Source organism: Pterocles gutturalis, unplaced genomic scaffold, assembly GCF_000699245.1.
Source record: "Pterocles gutturalis isolate BGI_N339 unplaced genomic scaffold, ASM69924v1 scaffold8622, whole genome shotgun sequence".
Taxonomy (NCBI): domain Eukaryota; kingdom Metazoa; phylum Chordata; class Aves; order Pterocliformes; family Pteroclidae; genus Pterocles; species Pterocles gutturalis.
Genome location: NW_010115268.1, coordinates 66,226 through 86,123, shown reverse-complemented (window position 1 = coordinate 86,123; position 19,898 = coordinate 66,226). Strand labels below are relative to the sequence as shown.

At 38.0% G+C, this 19,898-nt stretch overlaps 1 protein-coding gene across 3 annotated transcripts in view; it reads left to right on the top strand.

The window, feature by feature from the left end:
* Nucleotides 1–19,898, top strand: part of CCNY (cyclin Y) — a 55,907-nt gene that overhangs the window by 13,195 nt on the left and 22,814 nt on the right. For 2 of the 3 annotated variants that reach the window (XM_010075124.1, XM_010075126.1), the window contains 4 exons: nt 9,472–9,572; nt 13,146–13,181; nt 17,057–17,114; nt 17,234–17,353. In XM_010075124.1, the coding sequence (XP_010073426.1) occupies nt 9,472–9,572; nt 13,146–13,181; nt 17,057–17,114; nt 17,234–17,353 (315 nt within the window). Of the gene's footprint in view, nt 1–850; nt 870–1,062; nt 1,068–9,471; nt 9,573–13,145; nt 13,182–17,056; nt 17,115–17,233; nt 17,354–19,898 lie in introns of all 3 variants that reach the window. The other variant, XM_010075125.1, reaches the window with a different exon arrangement.

The window sequence follows — 19,898 nt, the reverse complement described above, 5'->3', positions numbered from 1 at the left end:
GACTGAAAAATTGCAAATGCTGCTGGAAGCACACTACTGCAAACCTTGGTATAAAATATTTTTTAGCAATGCTGGACTTGTTGCCAAAGAGGGAAGGATGATCATATCACTGAGGAGTTGTGTTGTTGGGAGCTCAGTGTACCAGCTTATGGAGTTGTACCCTAAGCACTATACCTCTTCCTAATTCTTTTTTCAAGTAGCATTCAAAGCACTGGCTAAGGTTGCAGCAATATAAACTTCCCTCAGTAGTCTGTCTTACTGCTACCTTAAGTCTGACTTCTTTGTGCTTACAAAGTACTTTTTCTGAATTACAAAGCTAGAAACAACCTTTCTGAAGCTGAAGTTTTTCCCATGGCTTTCTCAGTGTGTTACGTGTCTGTTAAGTTTTTTAGCCAATACTCGTAGATAAGCTATATTTTCAAATGTGGCCTTTGATATTGAAATTGTTACTTCAGCACACCTGTGAATATTCATTCAGCACCTCCTAAATATTCAGTCTGCTAAAGCTGATGCACAAACTGGTGATCATTTTTGAAGTGGTTGCCATGACCTTTGACTGGGAACTGGGTTTAGGTTTGTAGACTGCAGGGAACCATTGTAATTTCCCCAGATCATCTTGTTTGAAGAATTTTGAGGCAACAGTTAAATTTAACAATTGTATGTGAGAAATGATGGGTAGTATTTACATAATAAACAAATTTATGATATACCCTATTGGTTGGTCAGTTCCTTTCCACCATTTTTCAGTGTGTGCTACGTGCATTTCTAACAGGAGCTATTGCTACTCATCTGTTTCCTTGCTGATGTAAAGTGCTGGGTCCTCACATCTGCTTTGGAGGAAACAAGCAAGAGGACATATATTTCAGAGAGTTGTTTTGTCTTCCTTTTACAACAGCTCTTCACCATAAAGCAGTACTGTTCTCCTTTGTGGTTTTTCCATAACGTAATCTTTTTTTTCTTTTATAAGTCTGTTACACTTCTTCTCCTTTTGTGACAAATAACCAAGATGAGCAACAAAATATTTCTATCCATTTGTGCACAGTCTTATTGGCTATTTTGCAGACAGAGTTGAACATCTCCCAGATGATCAGGGTGGCTGGCTAGCAAGAGAAATATCAATAAATGTTTTGCTTTTTCTGCTTTAGCTGCTTGTCTAGCTCTGTGTAGAAATTTTCGAGAACAGTAGCTTAGACAAATACAGTTTCAAAATGTTATGTATGAAAAAAATAATTTAATAAATGAATATTGACTCTTTTTAATTTAAAAATGCACTTTCTCAGTATAACACCACTGTTCTTTTCCTTTCTTGCTTGCTTTTGTTTGTAGAATATTTTAATTGGCTGGATAGTTTCCTTTCATCCCCAAATACAAATAGTGGGTTCCTGCTTTGATTTATTGTGCTTTGTCAAGGGCTGGCGGTTGCAAAGTTTCAGATTCACCTTGTCAGTAGTTGTGATGAAAGAAGGCAGGAGCAGTTCTTTTTTTGGGGTGGGGAAGGCACCCATCGTTGTCAGTGCTGGAAGTTATCTACCTACAGTGTACTTGGTGTGTTTGCTTTCTTCCAGACTATTTTAATTTCTAAGCAGTTACAGCAGACTCTACTTTCCTTTCCCGTTGAACTGTCAGTTGTTTTTTTTATTACAGCTTTAGTGCTGCTTCAGTGTGCACTTCTCTTTTCTTTTAATCTGCTTAGTCAATCTGCGGAGGGGAATAAAGATGCAGACTGAGATAGAGGTGCTTCCTTTTTCAGTATCTCTGCCTGTACAAGGAAAGCAAACAGGAAGACATGTTTTATGTGTTTTGGGAGGATGAGTGGAGAAAAAGTGAATTTTTTATTATTGTTTATGGTAGTTCTTTGTACTGGCCGATTATTTTTTTGCAGGGAAAAGGAGCAGGGTATGGGAGGAAAAGGTTGTTTTCTCCATCAAGTTTTTCTAGAAATTTTCCCTTTCAGACAAGATGAAAATGCTCTCTTTGCCAAAGTACTTTCTTCTGTTCTTGACAAGATATGCTCCTGAGGTTGAATCTGTGTTTGTGAGCAGTAATATCCAATAAAAATAAAAGATTTTTTTTTTGCACATTGTAATATTTATGAAGGAAGATAAAGGGAAGTAATAGCTCTCTCCCCCACTTTTTGATTGCTTGCTTGTTTGTTTGTTTTGTTTTGTTCTGGATACCTTTCATCAACTTTGTAGCAACAGCTTCCCCCCACTTTTTGATTGCTCAGGGTTGTTGTCTTGTTCAGGGTTGTTGACGTGACTTCCACTGTCTGCTACTCTACAACTGTATGTTCAAATCCCGGCAGACTAATACTGCTTTTATCATTTCAAGTAGAAAAACTAACATCTCTATATAGATCAAAATTTTTTCAGCATCCTGGGGAAAAGTTCCTGGGCATCATTCATGTCAGAACCCTGGTCCCTGTAAGTGACCCTGTAGTGATTCACATCAGGGCAGGCTTCTTCCCTGCAGCAGTCCTGCTGATGGGGACTCGTGGAGGATGGAGAGGTCTTTGGCTGTATGTGGTGTGGCACAAGCAATTTCAGTGAGCCTTTTTGCATGCTTAAAATTATGTATGTAGCCCCCAGATTTTCTTGTCAAAGAGTGTAAAAAGGCTGTTCTGCTTCCCTATTGAAAAACTGCTAGGCATGTGATCGGTAATCAAACACTTTCAGCTAGTAATTGTAAGAGTAAATATGGTACATGCTGAAACGGAACATAGTCTAAAAAGTGCTTTAATCTGTGAAAAATGTAAAGCACAACATAAAATATTGAAATGTTTTTATTGTCAAGTGCCTGAGGCTGGCTATTGTAAAGGTTTATAATTGCTGTCCAAACTCCTTAAGATGTTTTAATTAACATTCCTTATTCAAAGAGAAGAACAAGATAAACTGGAAGATAGATTAGAGGCTTCTCAGGTGCTCTTGAAGCTTTCCTAGAGATTGCTTGATCTTGTTGCTGCTCCTCTCCATAGCAAGATCATAAAAAAAAAAACAGGTCTAGAGGGAGCCTTTGTAGGCCATCTGGCCCATCCAGCAGTCTCCTCATGCTGGTGCCATTCTTAACAGATGCCATTTACAATGCTTTTTCAGGCTTCCAATAAGTTAGAATCGACAGGTTTTCTTTAATGGCTTAATTAAACTTACTGCTTGAAATGTTTTTTTCTAATGTCTTTCAGCCCCTTGCTTCTTTTCCTGTCCTCTAGGGTGAGGAATTTTACCTCTCCTATCAGCCTCGGGGCACTAAGTTACATAAAATGGCAAACTTTTGTAGGGGGAGGAACAAAAAATAACTTTTAAGGCAGAATGAGAGCATGCAGGAGAGTTCTTTTACAAGCTTGCTGTATAATACTTGCTGTGCTGGGAGCCTCGTAAAGTCCCTCTGGTCAAATTGCACAACACTGGCAATTATACATTATGTAAATATAAGCCTTTGAGCTTCTTTTAGTGTTCAAAGAAATATTTAATCTTTTCAGGCTTGTAAAACAGGGGTGCTTTATTGGTCGTTAACTAGGGCCTGTGTGTGCTGCGGAAGTTTGCCAGTGGTTGCTGAGCTTCCCGAGAGCTAGGTGGAATGCTGACGTAGTTTTCAGTAGTTGACATGAGGACAAGCTTTGAGTACAAAAAATCTTGCAAGTACAGATCTAGTCTAAGGCATCAGGTTTGGACGTCATCAAACATTGGTGAGACTAATCAACTGGGGACAAGGTTGAATCATGTCATAGACTGATGAGGTACAATGGGTATTACTTAAGAGTGGTTGGACTGGGTCTTTTTTTTTATTGTAGATGTTGGCAGAGAAAGGTAAGCATAAAAAGGTGCAGTTTCCTGTAGCTTTTGTTCAGGTGAATATACTCATGTCTAGCCACTAAATGTAGTCAATTGTTCTGCAGTATGGAATTATGCAAGATGAAAATAAATGCAGAGCTTTGCAGAGCCATGCCGAGAATTGTGTTGCATGGCTTGCTTGATTTTGGAAACACTTTGTTGACCTGTAAAATCATGTTTATTCTGTGAAAAATGTTGTCAGAACTAAATCATGTTCTGAAGCAATAGAAGATCCCCAAGATAGGAACATCCTTTTTCCAAGACAGAAGCAGTCTTGGTATTTTTGCGTGCTGCTGTTGTTTGGCTTCACGTGTAGTTTTACATGCCAGTTTTGCCTATTAGCATTTTGGCCAGCCTCTACTGCCTGGAAGCTAATGGGCATGTCTCCACAGATGGGTGCAAGCAGGCCTCAGTTTTTCCATGGTGGGGGGGGTTGGATAATACTATTTAGTAGTACCTTCTAAAATCATGCAGTAATTTACACCTGGTTTGATGTAAGAAGAGACAGCACTATGATTATTTAGAACAGAAGCTGCAAATTATCTTGTGTTGGACAAGTGCAAAAGAACACTGAAAAAAACCTAAAGCTCCTCTGCCAAACTGGAAGCTGACTGGCCAAAGGCCAGCTCTGGTACAAAAGCTGTATAGATAGGTTCGTTAGGGAAGTGTTGCACCCAAATGAACAAATCCTGCTGAGCACCAGGGTAGAGTGCTTTAGTGGGGCTGAATTGCGTCCAGGCCAGCCCTGGCTGGTGCCCCTCCTGGTCAATTCTGAGTGTGTGTTTTGGTCTGTGTGCACCCATTCGTTAGATGTTTCTACCCAAACACACCCTGAAGTGACTATTGGAACAGAAGAAATATTAATACTTCTCCTTTCCACGAAAATTTAGGTTTAATTTCTGAGTGATTCTAAAATGAAAGATGAGAAAAAATAATCCTTTTGTGTATTCTCATTGTGAATTAGTTAGGAATTTGTAGTGATTCCTTTCATAGCAGGTACACAGAAGCAGTTCTGGAGAGCTTGTATGATTTTGATGGCAAACTAAGCCATTCTATTTCTGACATGTTTTATGTAAGCTTCAAGTAAATCATATTGTTCAAGTATCTTAAAACAAATGTGATTTGGAAAGTTTCAGGGTGAAGCTGGAGAAAAATAAAGCAGTGATATTTCCTTAGTACTAGCCATGCAAGAGGAAAAACTGCTGGTTTTAAGAGATAGAAACACCTGGCATTAAATTGAATCTTGATCTCAGAGCTTGTTCTGTAACACATGTAAAAGCTTAGCAAGTTGTAAAACATTTTTTTCTGTTACACATTTTTTTTTGTAAAGAAAGAAATTCCACAAAACAGCTATTATCTATTCATTGTAACCTATATTGCCAGCATTTCTTAATTAACATCTCTGGTTGAAATTAGAAAAATAACAACTGCTTCTGGAGTAAAGAGCTACAACTCCTCTCCACCAAAAGAAATCACAAAATGAGTGAAAATTGGTCCAGAATTCATCTCAAGAGGTTGTTCAGTCTGGTTTCTTGCCTCAGAGCATCTCAGATATTCCTGGCAGATGTTTGTTTTGCGTCTTCTTTATAACTTTCAGTGATGGGAGATTGTATCACTGCTCAAGTCACTCAAGCTATCCCTGCCATTAGAAAAAGGTATTAGTTTGGGGTGGGTATTTTTTTTTGCTATCACCTCCTCTCAAACTTTCTTATCCAATCTTAATTTTCCCTAGTTCAGTATAAGCCTGCTCTTTCTTATCCTATCAACAGTGGTCACAAAGAACAACATTCTCTTCTTTGTAACTCCCTTCAACGTGACTTAAGGCCAATATTGTTGCTTTGTTCCTGGAGAAAACCTTTCCAGTCTTTCAAATTTTCCTTCTAAATCAAGTTTTTCAAACCTCTGATTAATCTTGCTGCTCTCTTCTCTTGACTCTGAGATCAATTGATCTTTCTTGAAATGCTGTGGCCAAAACTGGATGTAATATTCCAGCTGAGCAGAGTGGACAAGTGCTTCATCCTGTTGTATACGTCTTAACTCTCTTGGTAAATCCTGTATGATATTTTCCTTTTTTATAAAAGAGAAAATTTGTTGTCATGTGATCTGTATATCTTTTTGATGACAGCCTTGACAATTACTTGCCATATTACGTATAGACAGATGGTTCTTCTCTAAGTGTGCAGCCTTGTATCTGTTCTTAATGGATTGCAGGGATATACTTTTGTGCAGACTACTTCTCAAATTTGTCCAGATTGTTCTGAATTGTAACCTTGTTTTCTAATAATTTTTTCAGTCCTTCACAAGTTAGTGCCAGCTCCAAATATAGTAAAGAATACCTTCATTCTGTTATCAAAGTTGCTCAATATTTTGTAGTGAGTAGACCAGACCTCTGTGGAATGTCCCTTACTTCAGCCTTCCAATTTGAAAGTGATCCCTGGGTGATCAGAGTATAGTTTTCCAAGTAGCCTTTACTAACCGTGTTTTCCTTGTTCTGCCCTTTGGGAATTTTTTGTGAGATTAAGAAGTACTTCTGAAGTTGAGAAGCATGACATCTATTGAGTCTCAGCTTGGGTACAAAGATATTGCTACTGCAAGGTGAAGTACATTTAAAGGGAATCCCACTTCATGTTAATGAGGAGCTTTTAATTTGTAAATATTTCTAATAGCAGAGATTGTCAAGGCTCCACGTGTATCCTATACTCACTGTCGTGTTTTCATAGGAATATTTACAAAAGGAACTACACCAGTCTTTTCTTTGCCCCGTGTCAGCCTTAATGGTGGGATAGAACCTGAGAGGGATCCCGTTAATGTTAGAGGATTTGGCTAATTTCATCGAAGGCTCTCTATTCTTTCCCAGCTCTTCTGATTTTTCTTGCTTAGAAATGGAAGATTTTTGTGGTCAGACATGCAGGATTTGAAATATGAAGGCATTAAGCTCTTGTGCAGTTTTGGATGGACTTACTCCATAGAAGTGGACACAGAAGAGGGTTTATGTATAGGACAGAGCTGAATAAGAAGGTGATGCTCAGCAATGTCTTTTGTCCTTTGCAAGGTTGGAGAAGGTTCCTGTGCAGCATTTTATGGAGGTTCAGAAAAGCCAGTTTAACTGAACTGTGGGACTTGAGATGTCTTCTAGCTTAGTCAAGCTAGAATACAAAGGGTATTTTTCCAGTATACTGAGGTTTTTTTCCAGTAATTTGGGAAAGACAGAAAATCTGTTACCTGGCATACTGTTTGGCTGCAGTTGGGCATCAGAGTAGAAGCTGGGAATGTTGATCTACTGATAGGTTAGTTATTCGCATGGTACAAATGTGTATCTCTGTACCCAAGACAGTAGGTTTGCCCTTGGCACCATTTTTCAGACTGGGAGAGGTACCCCTTCCTGCCAAGTTGTTATGAACAGAAAGTGAGGCATGAGACACCACATATTTTTCTGAAGTGTGAAAAGTTCTTAGCCTAATGACATGTGATGTGGGCTGAAAACCATGGAGAGTTCTGTGATGTGGTAGTTTCAGAAATAAGGTATGTGGCTCCAGTTATTGACATGTATCGAATGCTGGAGTGCTGTTTATGTAAGAAAATTTACATCTCGTAGTGGTGTTGCTACAGAGTTGTCTTTTGTTTTTTACTCATGCTTGCATTGAATGAATCTGGTCCATTTATCTTAAATTTTATCTAAAATTTGAAAACATGTTGACACTTAAAATGTAGAATCAAAACTTTCCGTGTGCCTTTTTTTTTTAAAATGATGCTGAAATGTCTGTGCCTCTCCCTTTTTTTCAGCCACTAAATAGTCTTATTTTCAGTTGTTTTTAAGTTGCTTGGCCTTTATCATGCCTGCAGAAAGTACTCAACAGTCTAATCCAGAAATTTGAACTAAGCTGTGGTAGAATAAAAGTTATACATCACCAGTCCCCTAGTCCTTCTCTCTGTATACATCAATGCTATATAATACATTTTACAGCATTAATGCTTGCAATGCTTTTGAATTTTCTGTTTGCTGCCTTGCTTAACATAAAAGAGCTTGAAAGGTGGATGGATTATGAGTTTCCAAAGTATTACAAAGTACCTTTCCAAACTCATGGAGGATTTTTGAAAGGAGATAATATTTTTTATTTTTTCAGTAAACTTTTTCATTTCCAAGAAAATCAATTCAGACTCTGAATTTATTGGTCAAGTGGGGGACCTTGATATAATTTGTTCATGAACTTTGAAATCATTTTAACATAATGCTTCTGCAATTGCAACAGCTTCAGAAAATTATTTTCCTCAATTCATGGAAGACTTTCAACGCTCTTTCACTCATAGCTTGGAAAAACAGAAAGATAACTCAGATGCATCGAGGTTTTACCATGGGTATGTCTGTTCTGTGTCTCATGAATGCTGCTAAGAAGTCTGCTACCTTCTGGTGAATCATTAGTGAGACAATGGAGTGCTGGCACCTGAAATAATATCCGTTTCGGAAATCGGGCAGGGGAAGATGTATTGAGGTAGGAGTCACAGGACCATAGCCTGGGTACTTAGTTGCTCTGAGCTGGTAAATGTCTGTGGATTCCACCGATGGTATTGACATTGGTCTCTCCACTGAAACACTGGAAACAGCATTCATTGTAAAGCAAATTAAAATCGTCATGTGGCTGTGCCAACTGAATTCTAAATCTATTCTGTTGTAAGTTAAGTGTGTAATTTGGCTGGTCTTAACTTTCCTGACACAGGTTCTTGGTTGAGTTATTCACTCATGTAGATAGAATAAGCAAGGTTAAAATCAGAGTATCAATGACTGTGATAGCTATTAGCTGATATGATGAAACTGTTCTCTTTAGACTGGTGAAGTGCTGGCTGCTCTAAAAAGATGAAGGAGAAGCCCTCTCAACAAAAGAATCTTCAGAAGAAATAAGCAGTGTTGTCAAATGTAGTTTTGTGGCTGAGCTTTCCAATGTTATCCTATAGTAGTGCAGAAAATAGGTTTGAAATCTGTTGAAAACTTTGTCTCTTAAGAGATATGTTGTTGATTATTTTTATTTGCATATCTACTTTCTCTTACATCCTTTGATCAGTTTTCCTCCTAATAACGGATCTATTCTTGATGAAGTAATTTTTCTGATTTTCCCTATTAATTTTTAAACTTTTTAAGTAGTTTTACTGTAAAACCTCTTTCCTCTACTTAATTCTGTTTTTTTTTTGTTGTTGTTTTGCTTTTTAAAAAATTCTCTTTTCTCCAAGCATTATTTTTTTATCTGTGTCTAAATCATTCTTCATTTTTAATATTATTTCTTCTTTGTTCTTCCACTCACTCTTTTGTAATGAGGACAGAAACATAGATCTTGACCATCTTTGCTTTCCACATATATGAATTTAATTTGAGTAATTTTACACAAAGAGTCTTGCATGTTTTTTTGGGAAAGAAGGGATGGACGGGAGATTGGGACTTTAAAGCATTAGGTGAGGCTTGGGCAGGAAGTGTTGTGAATTTTGCACTAGTAATTATTTCTGAACTTTCCGTACTGCTTCAAAACACGATCGCATTACTGTGTGCGTCATTGTGAGAGACAGAGAAATGTGTTTTTTGTAAATTCTTACATCTCCTCAGAAAATTGTTTTGGTATTACGTAATTGCCATTGTTCTTTTGCATGTTTTTCATAGCATCCTCCTGGGCAGTTGAGAAGGAAGTACAGTTCCTGCTCCACTATTTTCCTGGATGACAGCACAGTCAGTCAACCAAACCTCAAGTATACCATCAAATGGTGGGTTTTGTAATTTTTTTTTTTTGATAGAACCTATGTTATGTATATGCATATATGTATGTGCAGTTCTGAGTCGTTACTTAGCAAGCGTCACAGTTCTTAGTTTTTTGAAGTAGTAATTTTTTTTTTTAAATCCAGACATGCTCCAGAGGTGTAGTAAATAGGATGAGCAAAGGGTATTACACTGATTTTAGGTCTGTGCAGAATAAAACTCCCAATATTCATATCTTGCCAGAAAGCAGCAATTAAAGATCTCGCATTCTAGCAGCTGAAATCCTTGTGCTTCAGCCTTCAGCTGGGTACTTGCTTTGGATGAGTTCTCAAAACTTGCTTGGATACTTGTTTATCTAGAATTTAGGAATTATCTGAAGTCTCCTGAAATTGAAGAGCTCTTTTCTGATAATGAGAAAATGCTTGTTTGCTAAGCTTTCTTTCCAGTTTTCTGCTTGAAATGGAAATTAATTGTCTCCAGAGTAATTTCCTTATTGAGTACAGGGACACTGGTGGTTCATTCTGCAGCAGTGGGGAACTTTTATGTGGTGTGCACATGGGCTTGCCCTTGGGTGACATCCCAGATGTTCATTTCAGGTTTTACTGATGCCTTTTTACATTTGTAGACAAATGAAATGGATATTTATAGTGTATTGTTCTTTACATTTTGTACATTTAAGGGGAAGAGTGAGAGAACAAATGCTTGGGCATTTTATGCTGTTTGTTTACTACAGTTATTGGTGTACTCTCTTGAGTTATTTTGTAGGATGGTTACCTTGGTGAACTCAAAAGCAAAAGTTTATTAAGACAAAGTCTGCTACAAAGTTACTTACAAGAGAGACAAATATATTTGGACTAACACATGCAAAGGAGTTTGTACTGTTGGTGGTCACTAAAACATGTTCTTAATTTTTCTGTTGGAGAAAAAAAAAGAGGGGAGTGGAAAGGGGATCTGCAGTCAGACTGCATTCGTAATTCCTCATCGGCTATTTCTGCCTGAAACAAAGTCTTGCTTTTCCTCAAGTTTCCTTAATTAGTAACTTCAGAATAATTCAGATAAACGCTGGAAAATGTTTTTAGTTTCTGAAGTGTTTATTTTCCTCCTGGAATCTCATACTCTAGTTCTCTAAAAGCCTTTGCATGCACATTTTTATAAGCGCAGCCTTTTTAGCGGGGTTTCGGGTCTCTTTTAGCATCGGAACAGAGACTGTTCGTGGAGAGAAGAGGTGGGTTCAGTTGGCTGCGGCAGCCACGAAGCGGTTTTGGTGGGCCAGGGTGGCCAGCAGCAGCCCTGTGAAAGGGAGGCAGAAGGACCAGCTGCGGGGGAGCAGGGTGGTGGCATTTGGGAGAGATTGGGATTGTGGGGCAGGGGCAGAGCAGCAGGGAGGGGAGGGCATGTGTCAGGCTGGAGGAGCCAGCGCTGGGCTGGCTGGGGAGCTGTGCGGGGCTGGGACCAGCTTGCTGGCGTGGGGAGGGCTGGAAGCTGCAAGGGGTCAGAGGATTTGAAAAGGGGTTACGTGAGGTGAGAAACTGGACTTTGGCACATGAGGCCTCTGAATGAGACTTTTTGTCCTCTCTGGCTGCACATTTAACAGATTTAAAGGTGGGGAGATTACAGGGTTATTGCTTTTTTAGCACAACTTAATTTATTGCCCCCATCCTGGCAGTCTGCAGATAAATGACTATTGCACATCAGTAAATCTAGGGACGTATTTTGGCCACCTCATTTATTTCTTGTGGGTGATGTTATGCACTAGTGTGTTTAAATTATTACCGCATCTGCTGGAGGGGTGCAGCACTGGTGGGGTGGCCAGGGTAGGGTGATGGAAAGAAAGCTCCGTAAGCTTCTTTCCTGCACACTGAGTGCTAGCTGAACCAGTGCACAAAAAGCACAACGAAACTTGGATCTGAGTTAATCTATTACAGCTCTGAAAGACCTTCAGATTCTGATATAGATTCCTAAATAATAAATATTTTCCTAAACTTAATTTGACATTTTTTTACAAAAGCAACCATATGGGCACTAAGCAGAGCTCTGCACCGAGATTCTTGCATCTGCTTTCATAAGTGAACTGGAGCTGAAAGTGTGTTTCTAGGGTCATAATTTAAAATTAAATTTTAGGACTAATTCATTTTGTGACTAGCTTTCAGTTAAATTCATTCATAAGTATGTTCTTTGTGTTCAGTGAGGACTGTGCCCTTTAAATGTCCATTGTACACAGTTATCTCTTAATTCCTTAAATAGGTATCTATATGTATAGAAAAAATTAACAAAGCATTTATGATCTAAAACCAGGTAAAAGCTATAGTGCTCAAACAGAGTTAGTAAAATATATCTCCTTTCAGCTGAGAAATAATCACAAACAACTACCTCCACTTCCCCCCAAACTCAAACAAACCTGAAATAATTTGAAATTCGGCTAAACAGAGTATCTCCAACATACTATTTTCCTAACACGCAGTATGTCAGTTTTCATATCAAAATTCTGTAATGAAATTACAGAGTGGCCAATTGGCTCTTTTAAAAGGCCTTTTATGGAAAAGAAAAGATGGTGTATTTTGTGTCAATATAAGATATAAACATCTTACAGTGAATCACTGACAAAACAAACTGTCAACAAATAAAATCTGTGAACTCCCTCCTCCTTCCCTATTAGTTTTGTCTGGGTTTATGCTGTTGGAACAAGTAGGAGGGTGCTGGTTCTGCTTTAGCCTTGAATAAAACTCTGTCATGTGTAAAGCATGTGTCCTTTGATAAAGCTGGAGTCGTGAATTGAAAACTGGAGAATAACCATGAAAAGCCATGTCTTAATTTTCTTCAGTCTCAAATGTGAATGAGATCAGTTAGATGTATACATAACTAAATCTTAGTTTTCTGTGAATATAAGGATGCATTTTGTCCGTGCACTGAATATAAACAGTGGTACTTGGGTGTGTGGTTGAGAACACGGGAAGTGCATAATGCAGTGAGTTATTCAGGGAGTTGTCTTTCCCGAGTTAAAATAAGTAACTCGATGCCATAAAACGCCAGGAGCCTGGTATTTGAGTCTGGTATGTGAGTAACTACATAAAGGACAGCCAAAAGTTAATGGATTTAAATATAAAATCATAACCCAATGGTGATTAAAACATTTCATGTTAGCCTGGCAGTGTTAGCAAATGATAAAAGAGAATGTCCAATGCCTGTGATGCCTTATCTGCAACCTTGGAAGGGTGATTAAAACATTTCATGTTAGCCTGGCAGTGTTAGCAAATGATAAAAGAGAATGTCCAATGCCTGATCTGATGCCTTATCTGCAGCCTTGGAAGTCAGTGGGAGTTTTAGCATTGACTTTAGTGGAGTAGGGCATTAAATGAAAGGTACATGCAACTTGGTGTGTGATATATGGTGAGTGTGCTTAACAAATATTATGAAATTGTCTATTTCCAGAAGTTTTGCTGGTATCTAACAATGAACAGAAGCAAATAGGCTGTTGATCATACTTTTTCATGTATTGTGCTAGGTTTTAAATTTGCATGTTAATATGACAAATAATATAATTTGATAGTCCTGAGATATTAACTCTGTATTTTTCTTTACAGTGTAGCTCTTGCAATATATTACCACATCAAAAACAGGTATGTGAATAATGAAATCTTGTACTGATGGTATCTTTAATCAAAACAAATGAACTGCCCAAACCCTAAAAATCCATACTCTGTTTCTTGCAAAATGTTTTTTGGGTAGTAGTTTTCTTATTTGCCATGTTAGACATGAGAAACATATTATTTTCTATTTTTTATATGTACTGTTTTGCTTAGAAAAATAAAAATTGGAGGATTATGTACCATAAAAATCTGGAAGCACAGTTCAACATTGGAAAACTTTGGGGATTCAGTGTTTGGTTTTATGTGCACTGGGCACTTCTGCATTGTTGCCTATGTTCTGATTCCATATAGAGAAATCTGAATAGTGTCTTTCAGATTTAATTTTTTAGGTCACACCTTTGTAAAATTAACTATGTAAATCAATGATCAGGTAATTGATTTTGAAATAAAACCTGTTAATTATACAGTCAGACTGACATTGTGAATAGATGTAATTCAAGATGTCTCAGAAACAGAGCAGGTCTTGGCTTATCTCTTCTGGTGTAGTATGTTGTAGATCTCTCCTCAGTCAAGTTGATTGAAATTGAATAGAAAATAGGTTCTCTAAAAAGTAACAGTACATATATCAGCTTTCTTCATGTTGAATTATGCTTTTGTATCTTAAATTCCCTGTCCTTATGATATGTCACAGTTATCATAAAATAATATTTCCTGACATTGTGAAGGAAAGATTGTATAAATACTTTAAGTGACTTCTGTGTCCATGGCTTTTCAATGTGTCTTTTCAGAGAATTGTTGCTTAGATCTCAATCTAACAAGCCACTTACACATTTTTTCTTCTGGACTGTAAGAAGTCAGACTAGAACAAAAGGAATTACTCATAAGTTTAAAGTTAAGCTGGTATGTCATTTAAGATCATGTTTCAGGTCACTAGAATCCATCACACTTCTTAAAACAAGGCTGACATCTAAAGAGAAACCTTTAGAAGTGCACAAGGGCAGAAAGGCTTAGGGCTTGATCCCTGCTGAAAGCTCTCAGAAGACTTTCCAAGATGTCAGTGGGCCTTGGACTGAAACATGGCAATACGTAAAATAAACGTTGTACTGAAATATTTTCACAAGCTTTTAATCTCATTTCCCAGGAAATGAGGCGCTGGTAATCATGCTTGGATTACTTGTTTATCCATCTGTGACTCCCTTTTTCCCCTTTCCTCCATCGTCCTGGGGTTAGTTTGCCTAACTAGTCAATTTTTACTATGCTTGACTAAATAATAGAGATCTCAAAGATAATCAATTGTATTAAACACTCTGGAAATATGTTATTCTTAAGCATGCTGTTAAGTATTATGCCAGCTGAGTAAAAGGCCAAGTAGAATAGGGAGCATTAGGGACTACAAAGGGTGAGAAACTTCCATAAGAGCTCACAGTTGAGCAGGAGGAATCCAGAGCCGAAGGACACCAGACAGGCTTCATTGCCATGGAGCTGATTTCTGTCTGTGGTAAAATATACCCATTCGTGGTCTTACAGAACTTCATACAAATTTCATCTATATCTAGTAGACAGAGAGGCTAAACCCTTACAAAATAAGAGTCCCATGTCAGTGTCTTGAAAACAAATACATGATGACTGTTATCTTCTTGGAAAACTTGCTATCTGTCCTTTGGCTTTTGGGATGGAGAGGTGATGTATTCAGGAAGAACTGGTTGCTGTTTCTCCCCCCTGAAGCTGCCGGGTGCGGAGAGATGTGTTGTAAATGTGCCCTCTGCTGCACTGGGGACAGATGGTCTCACTGGTGATGCTGTCATATGCTCGTGTACAGCAATTAAAGGCTCTGACATGAGGGGTGTGAAATGACTGTTCTGTCTTTGGTTGTCTCTGATTTTGGAATGGAGGGACAACGTGATAACAGCATTCAGTTGTACTTGCTGCTGAAACAGCAACAGCAAAACATATGTTCTGTGTCCTACCATTATAGGCAAAAAGGAAGTTGTTGACGTATGTGGTAGATTTTGGTTCATTGCGGAGAGTGGGGAGTAAGAAACCACTGTAACTCTTACATAGACTCAAGATTGATTTTGACAGAAAATGAGTCAAGCACCTGCTTTGCTGGAGAAGAATTATTTTCAGACAATATTTATTTGTTCCTTTTCTCCTGTACAGTAGGCTTAAAACTAATGTACTTTCTAATATTCTGAATTCTAACCAATCCCAGTTTTTTGAGGAAACTATACGTGAAGTTATTTTTTTATACATGAACATTCCTGCATATGTTTTTTCATATGTTTTTTTAATTTGATTGTGACATTCTACTTACTATTCCTTCTTTTCCCAGTGTCTCCTATCATTGTTATATTGATTTGCTTCCTGCAGCTTTTGTTGTGCTTAGCAGTTCATTAGGTGGTAAAAAACTACACCTATCTTGTTTTTGGAGGACTGCATAAGTATTGGTGGATTTGCTAAATAAATAAGTAAAATAAAATAAACCCCAACAAACTAACCATGAAAAATGCTTAGATCAATTAATACATGGTTCATTTTGGAACTACAATGTGAATTTGTTGAATGAAGATGAAAACCTATCAACTTTTTTTTATTATTTTTTTGGTGTAGTAGATTTTTTGAGGGCAATCAAATGTGCCTTCCTATGATGCAGCAGCTATAGCATGAAGAAATAAAACAGGAAATTCTTTCTTTCTCTCTTGTGAAGCTTACTGTAGCACATCAATGATTCCAGTGAGAATACTTCTGCATTAAGATATTAGCCTTTTTATGTAGGAGTAAAAGAGTCTGGCCTAAAATCCTCACTGATTAGGACTTTTCTAGTAATTATCTCAATCTGGGTTTTTGTTTTAATTTAGGTACTCCTTTAAAAAATAATTAAAAAAAAAAAGTGTTGATTTCCAGTGTTAGCACGCTTTATAGGAGGAAAAATGTCACCTTCAGATGTTGAGGTTTGAATGTTAGCTGCTAATAAGTACATTTTGTAGACATGAATCCACTGTAAAACTTGTGTTTGCATGCTCTGAGAGATGTGCTCTTGAGTAAAGATAGAAAACATATTCAGTGGTTTCTCTCTTAAGAACTCTTATGATCAGAGTACCAGGGGTGCCATAAATAAGGATGAGATTGTAATAGGTTGGTCACATGGATGCATCTGTCCAGAAAGTGTCCCATTCTAACTGGTACTGTTATACCACTCGCTTTTGTGATTGTTAGTGTTCCTGCCAAGATTACACACAGCAAAAATATTATATGGCATACTAGATGTTAGGCATGTCAAGTTGCATCAACTTACATGCTGATCTTTAGTAACAGGGATTGGAGAGAGAAACAGGAAATAAAATGAATGAATAGGAATATTATTTTATCTGATTTTTTTTCTTATGTACTCCTTTTTGCTTTCAGAAATCATTAGTAGGATAGCATTTTCCAAATAAATAAAAAGTGAAATATGGATGCATTAACTAAAGGATAACTGTAAAAATAGTGTTGCATATTTGTGAATGTTCACAATGTTGATAAGAAAGGAGGAGGCAGAATTAAGAGGTTGCAAGGATTATCATGATGAAGTTAAGAAAAGGACAGTAAAGTGGGCTGATTTTATTACAAATTTATAGTAGTACATTTTAGGGTGTGAAAAAGCCTCACAGTAGAAAGCACAAAAGCTATGTGTCTTAGGCACTGAAAGCTGAAAATTGTAGCATACTTTGTAATATGGATTTCATATTACATGTGAACCTTATGGCAGAATAGGACCAGCTTCTATCTGAAAATTGCATTTCTGCAGTGTTTCTAAGCACCCCACGGCATGAGGAGTATTGGAGTTTTAACAATACACTTGTCTGTGAGAGCTGTGTGCTGTCATGTTCAGATAATGACACTACTTTGGTTTTAATACTTTTTAGGGACACAGATGGAAGAATGCTCTTAGATATTTTTGATGAAAACCTTCATCCCCTTTCGGTAAGTTCATCTACCTCTTCTTCCCTTTCATGTGAACTGTCTTTCTTTCTGTCTGCTTCGTTTTGTTTCAGTCACCTATTTGGACTTCGTTTTGTTTCAGTCACCTATTTCTTCCTTAGAAATCCGAAGTGCCACCAGACTATGACAAACATGACCCGGAGCAGAAACAGATTTACCGCTTTGTTCGGACGTTGTTCAGTGCTGCTCAACTGACTGCTGAATGTGCCATTGTCACCCTGGTGAGTGTCTGAGAGATGACATCAACCATCTGACAGACCCAGTTTTGTTCCCTATCTTGGGTTTGTATGATTTAATAGATCTAGGTGCTGCCAGATTTTTTTCTCATCATGGAGACCAAGGGAATTTCTCAATGGGAAGAGATATTGCAGATAATTTTCTTGGGGAGAGTAAGTGATGGAAGAAGAGATCAGGTAACATGCGACACAAAAGCCAGGGTTATGTATTGCCCTCACAGAGTGATAATGTTACAGGCCACCAGGGTGACTAATAGAAGACGCAGGTGGCATAAACGGTCTGAACAGGAGGGGATGTTAAAAGCAGAAAGGCTTCCACTTTTGAGGGGTTCGCTGTGTGTCATTGTAGCTCCCAGCAGAGACTCGGGAACAGCTGTAGGTAATGTAATAGCACTAGTAAGAATTGATGGGCATGTGAAGGATTTGGTGAGTGACTGGGACATGTTGGTGACAGCTCTTTCTTACTTGCAGTGTACTTGTCTTTCAGGACCACATCATAGGATTGAACAATGGTGCTTAAGGCTGAAGTTTAGCTACTTAAAAATAGCATGACACAAAAGAAGGGTCAGATTTTCAGCTGGTGTGGATCAACATAGCAATGTGGCTTAAAGGAGCTAAAGTGATCTCCACCAGCTGAGAATTTCTTAATTTTCCTGAAATTTTTACCCTGCCAACTCTGACAAGCCTCTTCAGCTTTCAGACACAATTTTGGCCATGTTCTTGACTCAAGAGATTTTAAAAAACCAAAATGTTTTTTTTACCACTACAACATGTGGTTTCATAACAGCTTTGTTATGCACTTGAGATGGAAGGAGGGGAAACTGGAGAAGGTGGATTTTGAAGCCCAGACGTACTCATTTCCTCTGTTAATCTCTCTCCCTCGTCGTCTAAGATTATTTAGCAGGCTTTTCTTCTTCAGACAGTCAGAATGAATTGCACTAGCCAGTAAAGAACAGGAATATGAGAGAAATAGGGCAAACAACACCCTGCAGTTCTCCACCCTTACATGTTGAAGTATTACTCTACCTAGTTACTTGACCCAGCCATTACTTGTTCTCTAAAATGACGTTTTGTCTGTCTCTTTTACCTAATTGCACTAAGTACTTGTCCTTCTCCCTTTTCTTCCTAAGTGTTTTCTGCTGGAGGCAAGATATGTTGTGTGAATCAGTATGTTCTTGTGTAATTTAATTAATCTACTGTCAAATACAGTGAAACCTTGTAGTTATCTGTTGTTTGATCTTAGGTTATTTGATCAATGAGGGCACTGTTCAGTAGAACGGAAGAGAATAACAATATCTTCCTGCTATTACAATGCATGGAAAGTTCTTCCCCACAAATCTTGTTAACCCAGGCATATATTTCAATATCTTTCATTTGTAACTGCTTCCTTGCCTCTTCTGGTTCTCGTGTGGTTTCCCTGCAGATAACTCTTTTGGTGTAGAAATGTTTTTAACCTATTTGTTATATTGCAGAGGCAGTTTCCATAGCTGTTAGTGCTTGAAAACTTAGGTGGCTTTGTTTTTTTTTTACCCAACACAATTATAACAGATAAGCTGTTTTATAACTTAGTTCTCAAAGTAGCCATGCAGATGTTTGCAGATAGATTTGTTGCAGGTGATCAGCATTACTGTTCTGCTATTCTTGCCCATGTTTTCAGTATAATAGCACCCGCCTGACCCCACTTTCCAGAAAGCTTCAGAGTTTTTGGATAAATAGTGTTTTACAAGTATGAAATGCTGCTGCTGTTCTTCATTTCCTCTGTACTTCTAGATCCCATTTCTTTATTTGTTCATGTTCCTGTCCATTAGGAAGGGCCCTGGAGACAGATCGTGTTGTTTCTGAAATGTTCAAATGTGGAAATTAGTCTGTTAAAAAGCAATCAACCCTTCCCTCTCCCCACACTCCTGAAATCTAAATAGTGTTGGTATTGCTATTTATGAACCCTCCAAGTACTTTCAATTTTGATATCCTGTCTGGACAAGAAGAGAGCAGCGCATTCCCTGCTGGAGCTTATGTTTTGCCGTAGTCTGGCCACCATTGGAGAGCAATCTGATAGCCCTGTCTGCCACTTGTTCCTCCTGGGAGGGTTGCGAAAAGGCAGGAAGTGTATCTGTGGAGATCACAACACGTTTTTAACAAGATGCTACAACTATTATCTTTCTTTCACTCTAATTATTTTTAAGCAGTCCTAATCACCCATTTTTACTGCCCAAGTTATTAACATGGCCTAAGGTGTGCAGTTGAATGCACTCACTGTTTGTCTTTTTACGTGCCTTTAGCCAGGTAGAAGCAGTGGTTACAATTGGTTATATAGCAGTCTGTATGTTCAGCACGGGAGCTGAGTAAACGTGAAATTCCAGACTGTTAGATAAGCTAGTCTCCAGGAAAAAGCCGGCATTGTGTTGCTTCAAGCACTTAATTAAAATATTTCAATTAAAGCCTCCACTATTACAGCAAAGCCAATTTCTAATTAAACAAAAATTTAATTTTCACGTAGCCTTCAAAGTTGCCAAGAGATTTCTCATACTGA